Source organism: Eubalaena glacialis, chromosome 17 (genome assembly GCF_028564815.1).
Source record: "Eubalaena glacialis isolate mEubGla1 chromosome 17, mEubGla1.1.hap2.+ XY, whole genome shotgun sequence".
NCBI lineage: Eukaryota > Metazoa > Chordata > Mammalia > Artiodactyla > Balaenidae > Eubalaena > Eubalaena glacialis.
Genome location: NC_083732.1, coordinates 73,433,666 through 73,449,433, shown reverse-complemented (window position 1 = coordinate 73,449,433; position 15,768 = coordinate 73,433,666). Strand labels below are relative to the sequence as shown.

At 36.0% G+C, this 15,768-nt stretch overlaps 1 protein-coding gene across 4 annotated transcripts in view; it reads right to left on the bottom strand.

The window, feature by feature from the left end:
* FAM91A1 (family with sequence similarity 91 member A1) overlaps positions 1–15,768 on the bottom strand; it is a 41,842-nt gene that overhangs the window by 18,192 nt on the left and 7,882 nt on the right. Inside the window, exons 3-15 of one of the 4 annotated variants that reach the window (XM_061171831.1) lie at positions 15,365–15,516; positions 13,680–13,737; positions 12,906–12,973; positions 12,242–12,355; positions 10,907–10,997; positions 10,423–10,485; positions 7,353–7,459; positions 6,799–6,837; positions 6,156–6,268; positions 5,618–5,733; positions 4,658–4,767; positions 4,239–4,325; positions 2,272–2,404 (exon numbers count right to left, since the gene is read on the bottom strand). In XM_061171831.1, coding sequence (XP_061027814.1) covers positions 2,272–2,404; positions 4,239–4,325; positions 4,658–4,767; positions 5,618–5,733; positions 6,156–6,268; positions 6,799–6,837; positions 7,353–7,459; positions 10,423–10,485; positions 10,907–10,997; positions 12,242–12,355; positions 12,906–12,973; positions 13,680–13,737; positions 15,365–15,516 — 1,251 coding nt within the window. Of the gene's footprint in view, positions 1–2,271; positions 2,405–4,238; positions 4,326–4,657; positions 4,768–5,617; positions 5,734–6,155; positions 6,269–6,798; positions 6,838–7,352; positions 7,460–10,422; positions 10,486–10,906; positions 10,998–12,241; positions 12,356–12,905; positions 12,974–13,679; positions 13,738–15,364; positions 15,517–15,768 lie in introns of those variants that run through there. The other 3 variants (XM_061171833.1, XM_061171832.1, XM_061171834.1) reach the window with 3 other exon arrangements.

The window sequence follows — 15,768 nt, the reverse complement described above, 5'->3', positions numbered from 1 at the left end:
CAGAGGTTTGCTTCTATGACAGTATCAGAAGGCTTTTTGCTTTACAGTGAGTACCAAGTACTACATGATACACTCAAACTACAAATTACTAGTGACATAAAAAAAAAAATTCTTGCTACTCAAAAAAAGATGCTTGAACACCAATACTATAGAATTTCTTGTTTAAAAAGGAGTAAGGTTAAGTTATCACTCCTGGCACCTACAGAAAGTTACCTTTCTCAACATGGAGAGTATTAAGCCCTAATGCCCTAAAAAGTTATTCTTTATCTGGAATAATGACTTTCTTTTCTATGAATCTAGAATGGTACTAGTTATACACCATTATAAGAAAAATTGAGAAATAGTCACTTAAATCATCTTCTGTGTTCTGTGGTTCTAATGAGGAGCCCCAGTTAAGAAAGTCTGGTTAAAAGAATGAAACTTCATAAACAATTGCCCATTTGGTCTCATGGGGAGGGAGGAGTTAATCACATTTTAACTTTGGAGCCACATCAATTATTCTAAGCTCCAGAAATAGTCAACTATTAAATATACCTTAAAGGTTAGAATTATACTTTACTTTCACACAGAATAGGTTTAGGTTTACCATTTAACTTAGTTGATGAAACACAGACTATTCATGGTGAAAAACAAAGTTTAGCCCAACCTATTAAACAACGAATTGTTGATGAATAAATCAATAAAAACCTTAGTGTTCAAGAGAAGATGATGTAAGGAACAGAGCAAAGGAAAAAAATTCAAGAGACATGGATTCAAGCCCCAGCTTTTCCATTTACTAATTATATGGGCTTTAATGACTAAATGGGCAGGAGATTTAACCAAGATAAGCTTCAATTTCTTTATCTATAAATTGAGTTACCCCTGGCTGGTCACTAGCACTAACATTCTTGGATTCTATGATGGGCAGTAAAAGATGGCTATAACAGAATAGTTCAAATATTCTAACCCATTATCTCTATAAGTCACTAAAAAGTCCCAGAAATTCCAGGATTTGTACATCCAGAGACATATTTAAGACTGTGCCACTCACTGTTAGGTCACATGATCTAATATTTGGTAACCAAAAAATGGTTACTATCAACAAATGCTTATCAATAAGTGCTTTAGACTCTTGGTGTCTGGTGATCTAATATTCTCAGTTTCAAATGTTTATGAATAACCTCAGAAAGAGCTCCAGCATGGAAGCATCTGTAATACTGCTAAAGCACAACTCTGAACCAGACACCCCAAGGCTGAAGAAGTGAGTCACTAGGTACTAAGTGTGTCTAGCCTCACTCAGCTAAACTACCCAGCATCTTTGTCCTCTCCTCTGCAACAACTCTTGTGAAGTGACATGTGATTCTGCCCTAAATTTTTTTTAATTGAGCCGAAAAGAAAGCCAGATGCTGATGAAAGCAGTAGAACGAAAATGGATATGACTAAGAAAATGATGGTTCTTGGCCAGAAAATAGAACTTTTAGGTAAATGAAAGAATGAGTGAAATTAAATGTGATACTGGTGCTAAGAATTCACAGTGTCCCAAAATGCAACTCCTGTGAATGTCCAAAGACTTCACAATGTAATTACATTCACAGTGTAATGCTCTTACACTGGTGCCCAAGCTGTTGCATCTTTTTAAAAACACACATTCCTGCATGTCATTCCACAATTTAGGAGCTAATACCATCAGTTCAACTAAAGTTCAGGAACCCCTTTCTATCACGAAACTGAGAGAGCACACTAGGGCAAGAGCCACATTAGAGTTCATCAATAGATTAAAACCGCTTCCATTTCTTTCCTTAACTCTTTGAAATGAGGTTATCTGTTCCCTTTTTTATTCTTTAAAGTAAAATACTTTAGTAAATATTATAGCAGCATTTGAATAGGAAGACCCTGTTTATTATCTTTATATAACGACTCTTTCATTCTTGATATTTCATGCTTCCTAAATAAATTTTGGAATTTGTCCATCTCTCAAAACAGATGCCTATTCTATATCCCATCCAGCTACTTAAACAAATTAACACTCCAACTCTTTTTGTAGGTAACTAAACAAATTTAGATACTACAAAAGTCAGTGGCACATAAAAGAGGAGAAACAGTAAAGTAAGATAAGGAACAGCTGACGAGTAAAGAAATTCACAGAACAAGCCAACAGTTATAAATTCAATGTGCTATCTACACAAAATGTTCTAAATAAGTGATGATTAAATAAGTGAGCATGACCTGTTTAATTTCTTAGAAAGAAGTTCCACAGGATCATGTCTTCAAAATCAAGTATTTTTATCATACCATAATTGGGTTGGTCTGGCTGTGCAGTTTGCGCAACTAGATCTTTATTATGACGCAGAAACAATATTGTGTTTCTCAGAGTGAGTGCATGATCAAAGTATCTCTGTGCTTCTCCTTCACCAGTGCTCTGAACCTAAACCAAGAGAAAACAAATTTTGCAACAAAAACCACTCTCATGCCATTCATTCTAGTATATAACCATACAGTAGAGATATTAAGATATTTAAAATCAGTAAATCAAAAATTTGCCCAGGCGATTTTGAAACAAATATTAACCCCAATCGTGGTTGGACTTCCATGTGACTATACCTTTGAAGATGACAGAAATTACCCCAGCATGTAAAACCAACAACTTCAGCAACCAAGTAATGCTAAATTGTACCATTATACGTTGTATGTTCCATATATGATTCAAATAAGGTGCTTTAAAAACTCTACAATCTATATATTCTGTTTTATCCAGAAAAGTACTCCAATCCATGGTCACCAATTATGCCACTATCTTATCACCCTGTTCACAATTTTGCAAGGAACAATGGAGTACGTGATTCAACACAGCTGTTCAACACTGCTGAACATACAGCTTAAAATCACTCAACAAGGATTCACTGAGTCCCTATTATGTGCTATGACCTCTCTAGGATGTAAGGAGAGAGTGGTGGACAAAACTCCTGCCTTCACTGGGTTTACATGTATGCTCTTCTGACACTGAGTCAGTCACCTGTTTAATATGTAAAAACATACACATTCCAGAAGCAACACAGAAAACAGAAGGAAAGGTCTACAGGGGGAAATAACTAAATTAGATTTGCATGAAATTAGTAAGATCAACTGATTAAGTTTAATCAAGATGAAGCTTAAAAAATAGCTAAGAAACTATTTTTAAAAACTAAACTTCAGACTAAAGGGCTTTCCCAAGAATGACTACGTGGTAAAAAAGAATACAGATATATAAAGTGTAAAAGGGATCTTCCAATTTGCTATACACGATAAAACACTAGTTAAGGTGAGAAAAAATAAAAATCAGGAAAACATGTTAAAATGTGCTAAATATAAAAAATTTACTGGCAAAAGATGATACACAATAAGAAATAGGGTTAAACATGATATTAAAAGTATTGAGGAAATAATAAAAATATAAAGATAAAAGTTAAAGAGACAAATTAATAACAAGGATTATCTCAGGCACTAAAAAAGTAAAAATCCTGTGGAGAAGGAGGAGTGGAAAAAAATGTTATGGTAAGTCTTTTTTTTTTCTGAGATGTAAAGGAAGTACAAAATCATAAAAAATTCTCTAAACATACACGAGTTAATCACTAAAGCACAAAAGTTACCAAAATTATTAGTCAAAGAATAGATTAGGCACACAAACTGTTTGCATAACGAAGTGCAGAGGACAGAATAAAATATACAGGGAATGAAAAACACCAAAAGGGCAATCAAGATTTAGAGCTAAGGAAAACTAGGCTGTACTCATGAGGAAAAAGATGGTTAAGAACAAATATGGCTGAAGTCTTCAAGATGGTAAAAGGGGTAGTGAGAGTGGACATAAATATGATACCCAGGGACACTGTTCCAGATTTAAGATAAGTGGAACAAAAACTTCAAATAAAATTGCTTAAGAATAGATCTTAGAGTCATACTGAAAAAAAAAGTTAAAGGCTATTTTAGAAAAGTGCAATTTAAAAAATTACACAGACTTAAGATTTCTGTACCCCGTTTCTTCATTATATCAAATTATGCTAACAGCTTAGATGAGGTAGACAAATCACTGTTTTTAAATCACAAAATTCATTCATCCACTCAATATGTTTAAGCCTAAATGACTGCCACGGTATTAAAGCACGAATGAGGTAGGAGTGAACAAAGAATATACGAAAAATCTACATAATCAATAACTGATGTTTTATCAAGCAAGAAAAGATTCCAAATGCCTTGACATCCCATAATAAGCTATCTAGATTTACCTTTTCTAGTTCTATAAGAAAGCTGTCCAGAGACTCATCTGAGAGTTTGCCAACTTCGAACATTGTGACTGCATGGCTTTTCAAGTTCTGCATTAAAGAAACAAAAACAAAACTAAATGTACCTTATTTGAGCCTATTATTAATAAGTTGTAGTTTTCCCTTTGAATGCTAAACATCTTAGATTTATATTATGCTTTCCAATACATTTAAACTTAAGGGTGGGTGAGGAGCTGATTTTTCTAATTACAAAAGTAGCCCTCACTAAAAAGTTCCGACATTCCTCTAAGGAATATAAAACAAAGGCAGTTGCATTTTCCGGAAAAAATCTAGTACTTAAAAAAAGATATAAAAGCACTGAATTATTTTTTATCTAATCTTTATTTTAAACATTTTCATATTTAAACAAGAATCTGACTTACTGGTGAAAGGTTTCCCATCATTAAAAAGGCAGTAAGAGTTGAGTCAAACAGGAATGCAATACGCTTTGTATATCCTGTAGACAAACTCAAACTGCTTATGCTGGCTGTGTCTGTTGGGGGAAAAAAAAATCATAGTTTAAAAATCAAGTAAATGAAAACTGTTCTTTGCTTATCATTTGGAATGAGAAAGTATTTCATTTCAGCTTTATTTAATAATCAGAAAGTACATAATATAGGCAACACTGTAGTCATAAGAAGTCCCAATCCTACCTATCTCCAACATAGAGATAAAAAAAGTTAAAGTTAAAAAAAAATTTTTTTTTAAAGGCACTCACTTTTGTAGTAAATTTTTTTGAAAACCAATAATAAACCAAGACTTGATCACTGTCAGATCAATAAGACTACCTAGCCTAACCTCTACAGACAAGTCACCTGGCTCAGGTAACAGAGCTACTTAGGGTAGGAGTAGAAGCCCATGTTGTGTGCCCCTCTCCCCTCCCAACACAAAACCATGTGCAGCCCCCTCATCCACTATGCTTTGCCTCCCTCTGTGCTTAGCCCAAGCACTGGCCTTCCTGCACTCGCCAGCTGGCATGCTCTTATTCATTCTCAGCCCAAAAATCATCTTCTCCATGAAGGCTCCTAAACCTCTCTAGGGAGAAAGAGGGCTCTTTCTCTTTGCTCTCCACAAGCACCATAATGCTTCTCACACTGTGGTTTTTATGGTTATACTCTCCAGACTTAGTTTTTAGAAGGAAACTACCATATTCTTGTCAGTTTTATACCCCTAAGATCTACCACAAGGCCCACCGTATGGGTAAGTACTCAAAGACTACTTTTGAATGACTGAAATCCGGAACAAACTACAAAATAACTGTAAGCCCGTAGAGTTTGCTTTATGAGTGTATGTGCAGACACATGGCTTATCTACAGACAGACTCAAACTGAGTTACTGCTAACCTGGATCTTCTTGACTATTTGTATCAGTGTCAGTAGCCGATGAAGCTTCTTGTACAGGACTCCTACTTTCCCCACCATCCCATGATAGGAGCATCTTTTGTGGATCTAAAGTATTCCTATTAATGAAGAATACATTCACTTTTTAAAAATCATATAAATGATCATATATAAAAACAGCTACTGAAGTCAGTACTTAAATTATGAACATCCACCTAAATCCACTCTTACATTCAAGCCCAAAATTGAGAGACAGTCCCAAAATACTCTGCACACACAGAAAAGGTTCTTAACTAAACCCATGGATAGGCTTCAGGAAATTTGAGAACATTTAAAAATTATATGTAAAATATTGTACGAGCTTTTCTCTGGGGAAAGCATTTTAGTTTTCATCAGATTCTAAAAAAGATTACCACACACACAAGATTAACAACCACTAATATATGGTTCACCTCAGTTGACAGGTTGAATAAGTAAAATTTTTGTATGTAAAACAATGTTTTTTTCAAAAAGAAACTCTCCTACTAAATAAATGAGTTACTTTAATCTGTTTACGGATGGAACATTCTTCCACGATGAATGAAGTTGATCCAAATTTATTACTTGTCCCTTCTTATGGGCAAACCCCAATCGGCAGTACATTGACACAGCATTCTGAAAGGAATATAAAGGAAATGAACATTTGAAATAAACTAGACTTCAGAATGTTTGTAGAGAAAAAATTGTTATGGACTATGCTTACAGTGAGCCTCAAACATTTTCATCCCATAAAGAGAAGAAAAAATTTTCAGTAGGCCTGGTCTTCCCCTAAGGTCTTCACATATGTAGGAGAGGGAATGCTCCCAACTGTCTGGCCAGGGCCTCCCTAGATCCACCCCCAAAGAAGCGGTAGTTGTTGCTTTATCTGACTTCATTACAAGATACTGTGACTTCACTACAAGACACCGGTCAGGCTGCTTCCTGCTGGGCACAGATGTGTGAGTACAGCTTTCACTCCCTGGGATGGAATACTGGTTCAGGGTTCTTATTTTGCTCTTCTCTATCTCTGTAAGCACCCCGACTGTGCACACTTCCTCTGACAGCTAATAGGAATCTCACTGCTTCCGTTTCTCAGCATCAAGACAAAAATCTATAATCCATTCAGTATTCCTATCACAAGTGAAAAGAGTATAAAAATTACATACCTTAACCAGGGATAGGTCTATCTCAAGAACATTTGCAAGCTGGAAAATAAAATTTTAAAAATATTTTACATTCTAAGAATCATAAGCATATTACACACTTGTAATAGACAATTTAACCATAATCAGAAAAATTTAAATTATTAATAACTGAGTCTGAATAAATTTTGTAATCAGAATTTTTTTCTTTCCATATCTCTAAGACACTTAGAGGAGTACAAATCCAGGCAGTGACCATAACAACTGAATTACTTAGCCTTTAATTTCGTCTCATTCAAAATAAAAAAATTTCTAGATCAGTCTATTGTCTACAATGCTTTTATTATAAAGTCATATAAAGTTACTTAACCCATTCATAAGCTATTAACTAAAAAAATTTTAATATACATATGCAGGAAGTAACTTAAGAATAGTGAACTTAAGTATATTAATGGTCCAAGATCTAACCATGGGTGGATTTTGAAAATATTTTATCATTAAATAATTTTATCTACTGCACACAAACTTATTTTATAATCTCGAGGTTAAGTTCTTTCACAAGATGCTGTCATACTTACCTCTGCAACATTAGTGTGCTCATCTATTGAAACAAATATCTTATAGAGGAGAGTTTCAAAATAATCACCTTGCACTCGATTCATTACAAAACCTTCAAGAGGAGGAACTAAAATAAACAAAACAGACTTTTCTCAGTGACATAATTTTGCAAAACAAGAAAGTTTAATTCAAATATCTAACTGAAAAGAGACCTCCAACTTAGGGACTGAATTCAGCTTTTGATTCATTTTACCAACTCCATAGCAAGTTTTCCTAAAACTCCCAAAGTAAGGTCATATGCAATGCTGTCTACACAGAGTGGACTCTTATGGCAGAGCATAAATCCTACAAAGAGTAATTTCATCCCCATGGACCTCTCAGCATTACTGAGGCAGAGAAGTGCTAGAGGCATGGACTTGGTAGAAAGGCAGGGGTGCCGGCGCTGCTTCAGAATGGGGAAGCCTGCCAAGGGTGTGTTTCTGATGCGTCTTAGGCAGCAGGTGGCTGGTCTAAAGCAGAGAAGCAAGAACTGCAAGTTACCATGCTATCCAAAACCAGGTGGACAGAAGGTATTGACTCTCTGCCCTCTCCCATCATCCCTGCTCCATCCTGAGAAAAGGGGAAATTCATCTGCGTGACTGCCACGTTTATCACTGGTATAATTTGCTCTTTGGGGCTTTCTATTCCGTAACCTCCTCGATGGGAAGAGGGTCAAGACCTTCCGCACAAGAGGCTGCCCGATCGATGCTCCCCACTTGTTTATTCATACTCACTTCTCTCCATCTCTTTGGTCCAGATGCTCTAACCCACTTTACTAGAGTGCTCTGCCTGACCAACAATAAAGAAGCACTATGTTTTCCTCTGCCATTCTCCCCTGTGGGCACACTTCCCTTGAAAACATCGTGGGAAGAGGCGTGTGCCTAGGCCATAGCAGGATTTGGGTGTCCCTGTGTCCTCTAACCCTAACACCACCTAATTGCACCCAAAACCTAAATTATTCCCAACAGAGAGTTATAAGACAAAACTCAAGTGGTCAAAACGAAGGCACTGTGAAGAACCACAATGTATACATCAGGATAGGCTATCTACTTCACAGCTCTGGCTCATGTCATTTTCTGATTTAGTGCTACCCATATTTCCAATCATCCAAGGACTGTTAAGGATCAAAGGTTTCTTTTTAGAAATACTTTAGTAATCCCATTTTTTTATATAATTCTTTTCCTACACTATCAGCTGTGTGAATAAGAAGTGTAAACATTTACTGAACGCTTACTAAGTGCCAGACTATACGACTAGCTACTTTATATATACAATTTCACTTAATCCTCTTAATGTTAAGAGTTGTTCAAAACTATACCCTATCTTAGAGATGAAGAAACCAAAGCACTAAAAGGTTAGAAATACACAATTTACATCTAGGCAAAAAGAATGAGGCAACTCTACATAAAGAGATATGGAATAGTCTCAATGTATAATATATTAAGTTAAAAAAGCAAAGTATGAGCTGGATACACCATCTGCGTAAGAATAAAACCACACAAAAAAGGATATATACATATAAGCCTATGTGCATAGTATGTTTTTGGAAGAATATACAGGAAACTTAGTGGCGGCTGAGAGAGGAACTGAGTGGTTAGGGGCAGGCATGGGAAGCAGACTTTTTGTACTCTTCTGTAGATTTAGTATTTTATAATCATAATTACTGCCTACTCAAAAAATACATTAACAAAAATAAAAATAAAGAAAAATACCTGGAAATAGCAAAGAAAGTTATAGAAAAAAAAAAGACAAGGAAGGCCTGGCCATAAACACATGGTAACACAAATAAAAAATAAAGGTCAGGACACACTAGACTATGATAACCTGGTATGTGGGAGTATTTTTGTAAAAAGCCCTAACACTCATTTGTTAACAGTAAGGTCCCTGGAATTTTTTGACACTTCATATTTGATTACACAATATTTTAGAATGGTAAAAGATATCACAAACAAGAATAATACCTAAAAGATATGATGCAAAACACACTTATAATACATAACCTTAATATAACAAGTGCTTCTACAAATTGGTGAGAAATCTAATCTAGAGGGGAAAAAAAGCCAAGGATGTGTCCAAGAATGTTAACCACATCACCACTGAGGCAAAAAAATAAATAAATAAAATAAAAAAGAATAAAATATTTAAAAAAGGAAATGATCTAAACAACCAGCAATAGGGGAATGGTTTACTAAATTGAAATATACAAGGGTCTTAATATTGATTTAACTTGGAGAGGTGGGTGAAGAGGAAGGGAGGAAGAGATAAAGATAAAAAAGATGGTAGTGACATGAAAATATAAGACACAGATATGTCAGGTAAAAATGAAGAACAAGGACTTCCCTGGTGGTTCAGTGGTTAAGAATCCACCTGCCAATGCAGGGGACACGGGTTCGAGCCCTGGTCTGGGAAGATCCCACATGCTGCAGAGCAACTAAGCCCGTGCGCCACAACTACTGAGCCTGTGCTCTAGAGCCCACGAGCCACAACTACTGAGCCCGTGTGCTACAACTACTGAAGCCCGCGCGCCTAGAGCCCGTGCTCCACAACAAAGAGAAGCCACCACAATGAGAAGCCCACGCACCGCAACAAAGAGTAGCCCCTGCTCGCCGCAACTAGAGAAAGCCCACGCGCAGCAACGAAGACCCAACGCAGCCATAAATGAATAAACAAATAAATAAATAAATAATGTAAAATGAAGAACATATAATTCTATGATATTACTGAATATATGTAGAAACTTATGCACTGAACAAGGTTTAAAAGGTGACATAAATTTATAAAAACACTGGTTTGATTTAGGATTGTGAGAAATTTATCTCAGATTTCTACTATTTTAATACAGTGCTTACACCAACAAAAGATAAAAATGAAAGGAATTTAACTAAAACCACCTCATGAGTTGCAACGTAATGAGGAAGAAATGTTTTTCTTTGAAACATTCTAACATCAAAGATCCCAGAATGATAGGTGTCTAACTTAATAGGGTGACACACAGTGCCCAGCACCTAGCAGCCATTCAAAAAACATTGAGAAATATTAGCACATATTTACCTGCTATACAACTGTCATCAGATATTGGTACATCCAAATAAATAAATCCTTTGTTATATAAACCTACAGAAGCAAAAGTATCTTATTTTAGATGAACCAGTAAACACTGTAATTTAAAAAAATAAAATAAAATAAAAACTTTATTCCTGATTTTCTGTAAAGATTCTTACAACTTAATGGTATATGAAAAGGAAAAAAGTTAAGACAGAAGAAAAAAAAATTATATCAAAGCTTTCAAATCTTGGTTTCCCTCAAATGCTCAGAACTGTAAAATTTTTCGTATGATTCACCTGTATAAATTTCTAATCTATGTGACTAATTATAGCCACACTGGAAAACAATGGACTAAGGTCACATTTCAAACAATAACATGCCTTAGGAAATATTACTGTTCTTACCTAATTGATAAATAATTGCTATAAATTGTTGATGGCTTAAAATAATTTTTCATGTTGACAAAAGACCATTTCTACTAACCACTTACTATGTACTACATTGTAATCTAGTGATCCAGAGAGTTGAGGGCCTGCATCAATGATCTTATCAATAGCGCATTTCTCGGGCAAAGTGCATATCTAGGAAAAGCAAAATATTTTCAATTAGGTTCTGTCCAAATTAACTGATAAGTTTCCTGAAATCTATTCATGTTTAAACCAATGATTATATGTCATTAGTTGAATGAACTACATATTTTTTTCATTTTTTACTCTAGAATTCAAACAAAAAAAGCCACACACAACCATCAATTAAGGTGCCAAATATGCTACCAACAGAACTCATACAACAAAGCAATTTTAAGTGCCAATACTTGCTGGCAAGTAATGTGCTCACTAATAAATACTAATATTTACCCATCTTCTCTGCATTGGAATCTGATCCATTTGCTGATTCTGGATCTCTCAAATCAGAAGTTTATTCACATGCCACAGGATTATTATCACTGACAAGAAGATCACTATCTTATGACACAGTCTGACATCTCTGCTCGGAAGTAAATGCACTGAAGCAGAATTTCTAAGCCTTGCACTCACTGGATTTACTCTGTCCTCGGAAGTAAAACAAAATGCCAACTAAAGAAAAATCCACACGCTCACTTAATTCCTTCAGCCACAGGGATATGACTTGTCTCTAGGCACCTCGTCTGCTATTCCACCTCTTTCCCCTAAATCAACATCCCTTCTAAAATGTATAAAGCTTACAGCAAATGTGGTCTGACCACTGGGAATAGTATTTCCCTTGATCTTGACACTATTCCCTATCAAGCACTTACCACTTCAGTACAGCAGTTCAGCACAGTGATTAAGAGCACAGCAAACTGCCTGGGTTAAAATCCCAGACCTTTACTAGAACTGTGACTGGAGCCATTACTTCATTTCTCTGCACTCACTTTCCTCACATGTGAAAGAGGCTACAAATAATACACAGCTCTGGGGTTGTGATGAGACTCAAATGAGACAATATAAAAAGCAGCTGGAATAGTGCCTGGCACACTGAGCACACAGCAAGTGCTCAAAAACCGTTGGCAATACTATTGCTGGTAGCTGTGGCATCACGTCACTTTACATGAAACATGTAAGTAAAATCCCCAGATGACTGTACATGAACCAAGTCAAGTCTCCCTGATTATTAAAGAGTATTTTCGAAAACTACCAATATTCTAGCCTACTAAGATCATTTACAATTTTGAATTTAAGTATAATTTCCTTCAGGAAAACCAACTAGTGTTACTTTTTTAAAAAAAAGTTATGTAACTATAGTTAAAAATTATAAAATCATTTTTAAAATAAAAATCCTATGTTTAACTTTTAAAGGTATCTACCTTTATGTCATCTTCTGTGATATATGCAGCCTGCACCACCCACCATGCCTCTATGGCAATTTCCACCGGCTTTACTGGTAGAAGATCACGGGCCGTTTTCCGTCTGAAAAATTTCTGCAATGGTACAAACATCTGAGAATTTGCAATCAATCTAAAACTACTACTTTCTTTTTTTATTGATAATAGTATAACAAGACAGTTTCCAGAGGACTAAACAAATATCTTTTAAAATTCTCATGTTTTAAAATCTGAAGTATTCTAGATACACTGAATGGAGAAAGTCATTCTTAAATTATTTCAAAGTAAATTACTTCCAAACACTATCATTAAATCTGGATCTAAATCCAGAAATTCAAAGGAAACCCAGGTGAAAATGCATTTGGAAAATGTGTACTGATTTCACCCATGAAGTGAACCCTGGGAGTGGAATGAGCAGAGCAAAGTTAATTTTTAAAAATAAATGAAATGTCTTATGCCTTAGATATTTTTAATCCAATAATCACTTAAGCTATAACCTAGAGATACTGATGAGTTGTTTCTGTATGAAGCATATTTTATTTGATCAAAGAAATCATAATTCATTATTCCTACTACTTAAAAATTTAATCAGATTGTGTGATAAGGAGGACAAGAAATTAGAAGGGAAGGGAAACAACTAACTTACTTTTGATGACCTACACTGATTCATCAGATCAATGTACTGGTTCCTTCCTATGCCAAGAAGCCTTAGACCTAAAAGAAAGAGCCTTTCCTTTAAAAACATTTAATACATCTTGAAATGTCAGTACACTCACAAGCCTACTAGGAAAAAACCTTTGACTTTCATTCCTCTTTTGATTACTGACAGATGATCAATATCAAATTAAAAAGAATTCTTCAAACAAAGTATAAAAGACAAGCAACTGGGAGAGGTGAATTCAAGCTGACACTTTTGACAATGCTAACTGAGAAAATTTTTAAAAAGCAGAAGTCCTCCCAATTCCAGGAAGTCAAAATGTACTTCTCAGCGAAAGTTTCTTCTTAACACAGCAGAACTATGTCACATTTCAAATATACACTTCATTAAAATAAGCATAATAAAACACCAGCAAATTATGTTAGTAACAACCATATATCATGCTGCAAAAATACTGTGCACAAATTTTCTTTCCTCATTTGGTATACACCACAGCCCAAGTATCAGAAAGTACTTCATTCTCTAGAAATACAGAGACTAGTCCCATTTTTCTGATTCTACCACTCCAAAATATTCCTCTTAGACGTTTAGACTAAATCTTATACTTGACTTGTATCACCTGATAAAATTCCTATCAATAATGTTGCTTGCTGTTCTCATCTTTCGAGTCTTTCAGGTTAAAAGCACAATACTGAAAGACAAGAGCACGCATGCACAAAGACACTCTAAACGCTGCCTCGTTCAGCATAATTAAATACTTACAGTCAGCAGCAGTGAAATTGGGCAATGAATCATAACTTTTCTCACTGTTCATAATGTCCTTTTAAAAAGAAAAAAACGTAAATGTTAAACGCAAAATGTCCTTGTCACAGGAAGCACTGAGATCAGAGCCTGGCAACCTGGAGCATGCATGTCACAGTGTGGCATGTACCACGAGGTCCCAACCTAGCAAATGAAGGTCAGGCTTTCAGGTCTGGGTTCCTCAGAGCGCTCTATGAAGCCCAGACAGTTGCCCAGTAACCTCTGCCCTGTGTAAGCTATGCAAGGAATACCCTCTCAGAGTTCAGGGTTCCAGGCTCTCCACACTTCATACCTAATCCTAGACTCCTACCCTAGGATTAGAGAGAATCCCGAGAGAAGGCCCAACAGTGTGTCATAGCTCCATCAACAAGCGTCCAAGACAAGCACTGCCGACAAAGACCTTAACCGCTCAGCAGCCTTTGCTCCTCCAAATCCCAACCAGCAACAGAGTCAAACTCAGTATCCAGCTTCTTGCAACCCTCATCTGTTTCTCCAGTAATAAACCAGCTGTTTACTGTGGGGATAATACCCATTTTTAACCCAGGAGTTATACCCAATGGTATAAAAACAGAAACCAGAGAACAGCAAGCACATGGATGCAACTGAAAGCTGGTAAATGGGACAAAACCTCACTCTATTATCTCCCCCAAACCTGTGGACAACACCAGAAAAATAATCAGAGAGACAGCAACAAAACTATTCTACGCACTGCTTAGCTGCCACCTTCATCATGCTACCTTGGTTCTAGGGAAAGGGACTGACAGAAACCTGGGCGGCCAGGCCTCAAGCTTTACTTTGTATTTCCTCCAAAACAGGGACACAGGAGACATGGGACTACAGAAGTACCTGTGAAGAAGGGGCTTAAGGAGACAGGCAAAGGGAGCTCCTGTGAAGGCAGCCACGTCCTAAAGGGAGCTAACCTCACTGCTACTGCAGGCGCCCAACTCCTTCAGTCCTAGGCTGCCCTCTGCTCTTCAAGTGGCTGGTGAGCCCAGAACAGCAGCACTCAAACAGAATTAACAGCAAATGAATACTAGATAAATACTGCCAATCTTTACATAAAGCTCTCTTAAAAACAGTATATAACTACTATTTAAAGCTATTCAACACAGGCCTAAAAACTGCCTTTGGAAAAAGGCTAACATCTAAAAGTCAGTAATCACAGAAAGATCCGCAACCAGGACTACTAATACAATTCTATTCTTCTGAAACATGCATTATATAATGTTGGGTCTATATCATCATTTATTCTTCCTACAGTTAGAAAACAGCCAAATATATTAAGCTTCTCTGAGCTTAATGTTCAATTCCGTCAGCCACATTTTCAACCGTGTATTAAAAGCAATAAATTTTATACAAACTGTGCTAACATAAATGACTGATCAATGCTACAACAGTACAAAGGGTCAACAACATCTTCAAGAACACAGAATAAAGATAGATACTTTCCCACTGAGAAAACACTGATAAGGACAACTACTTGCACAAGTGTGGCTACAACAGTTAACTTGTAAGCAACCGTCTTTTTTACACTATAAACTCAGAAACAATGTCCACTGTGGCTGAGTGCTGGTCATCATTCACAAAGCGTCCCCGACATGAAGTCCCATCCCATCCCTGAAGATTCACGTACACTGTAAACTCACCTCCATAATCCCAGTATAATATAAAAATGGTGTTATCCTCAGGCCCTTTACCATGATATCTGATAAATGGTAAGGGTACAGCATGAGATGATCTCGACTGTACTTTAACAGTTCCTCATAGTACTTGCGTTCATCTTTCTTGACATGTTTAACTGGGAAAGAAAGGGAAATTCTCCAGTTGTTTTTCAGATCTTACACTTACATATAATTATAAATGCAAGGAGAAACACTTTACAAACTAATATTAATTAAAAAGAAAAGTATGTAAATTGGAAGAGAACAAATAAAACAATCTAAGTTGGAACAAAGAAACAATTACACCACAAGAAACAGACTTCAGAGTACATAAGTAAAATGTATAATGGGACAGAAAAGTAGAGAAATAATTCTTAACAAATCAAAAA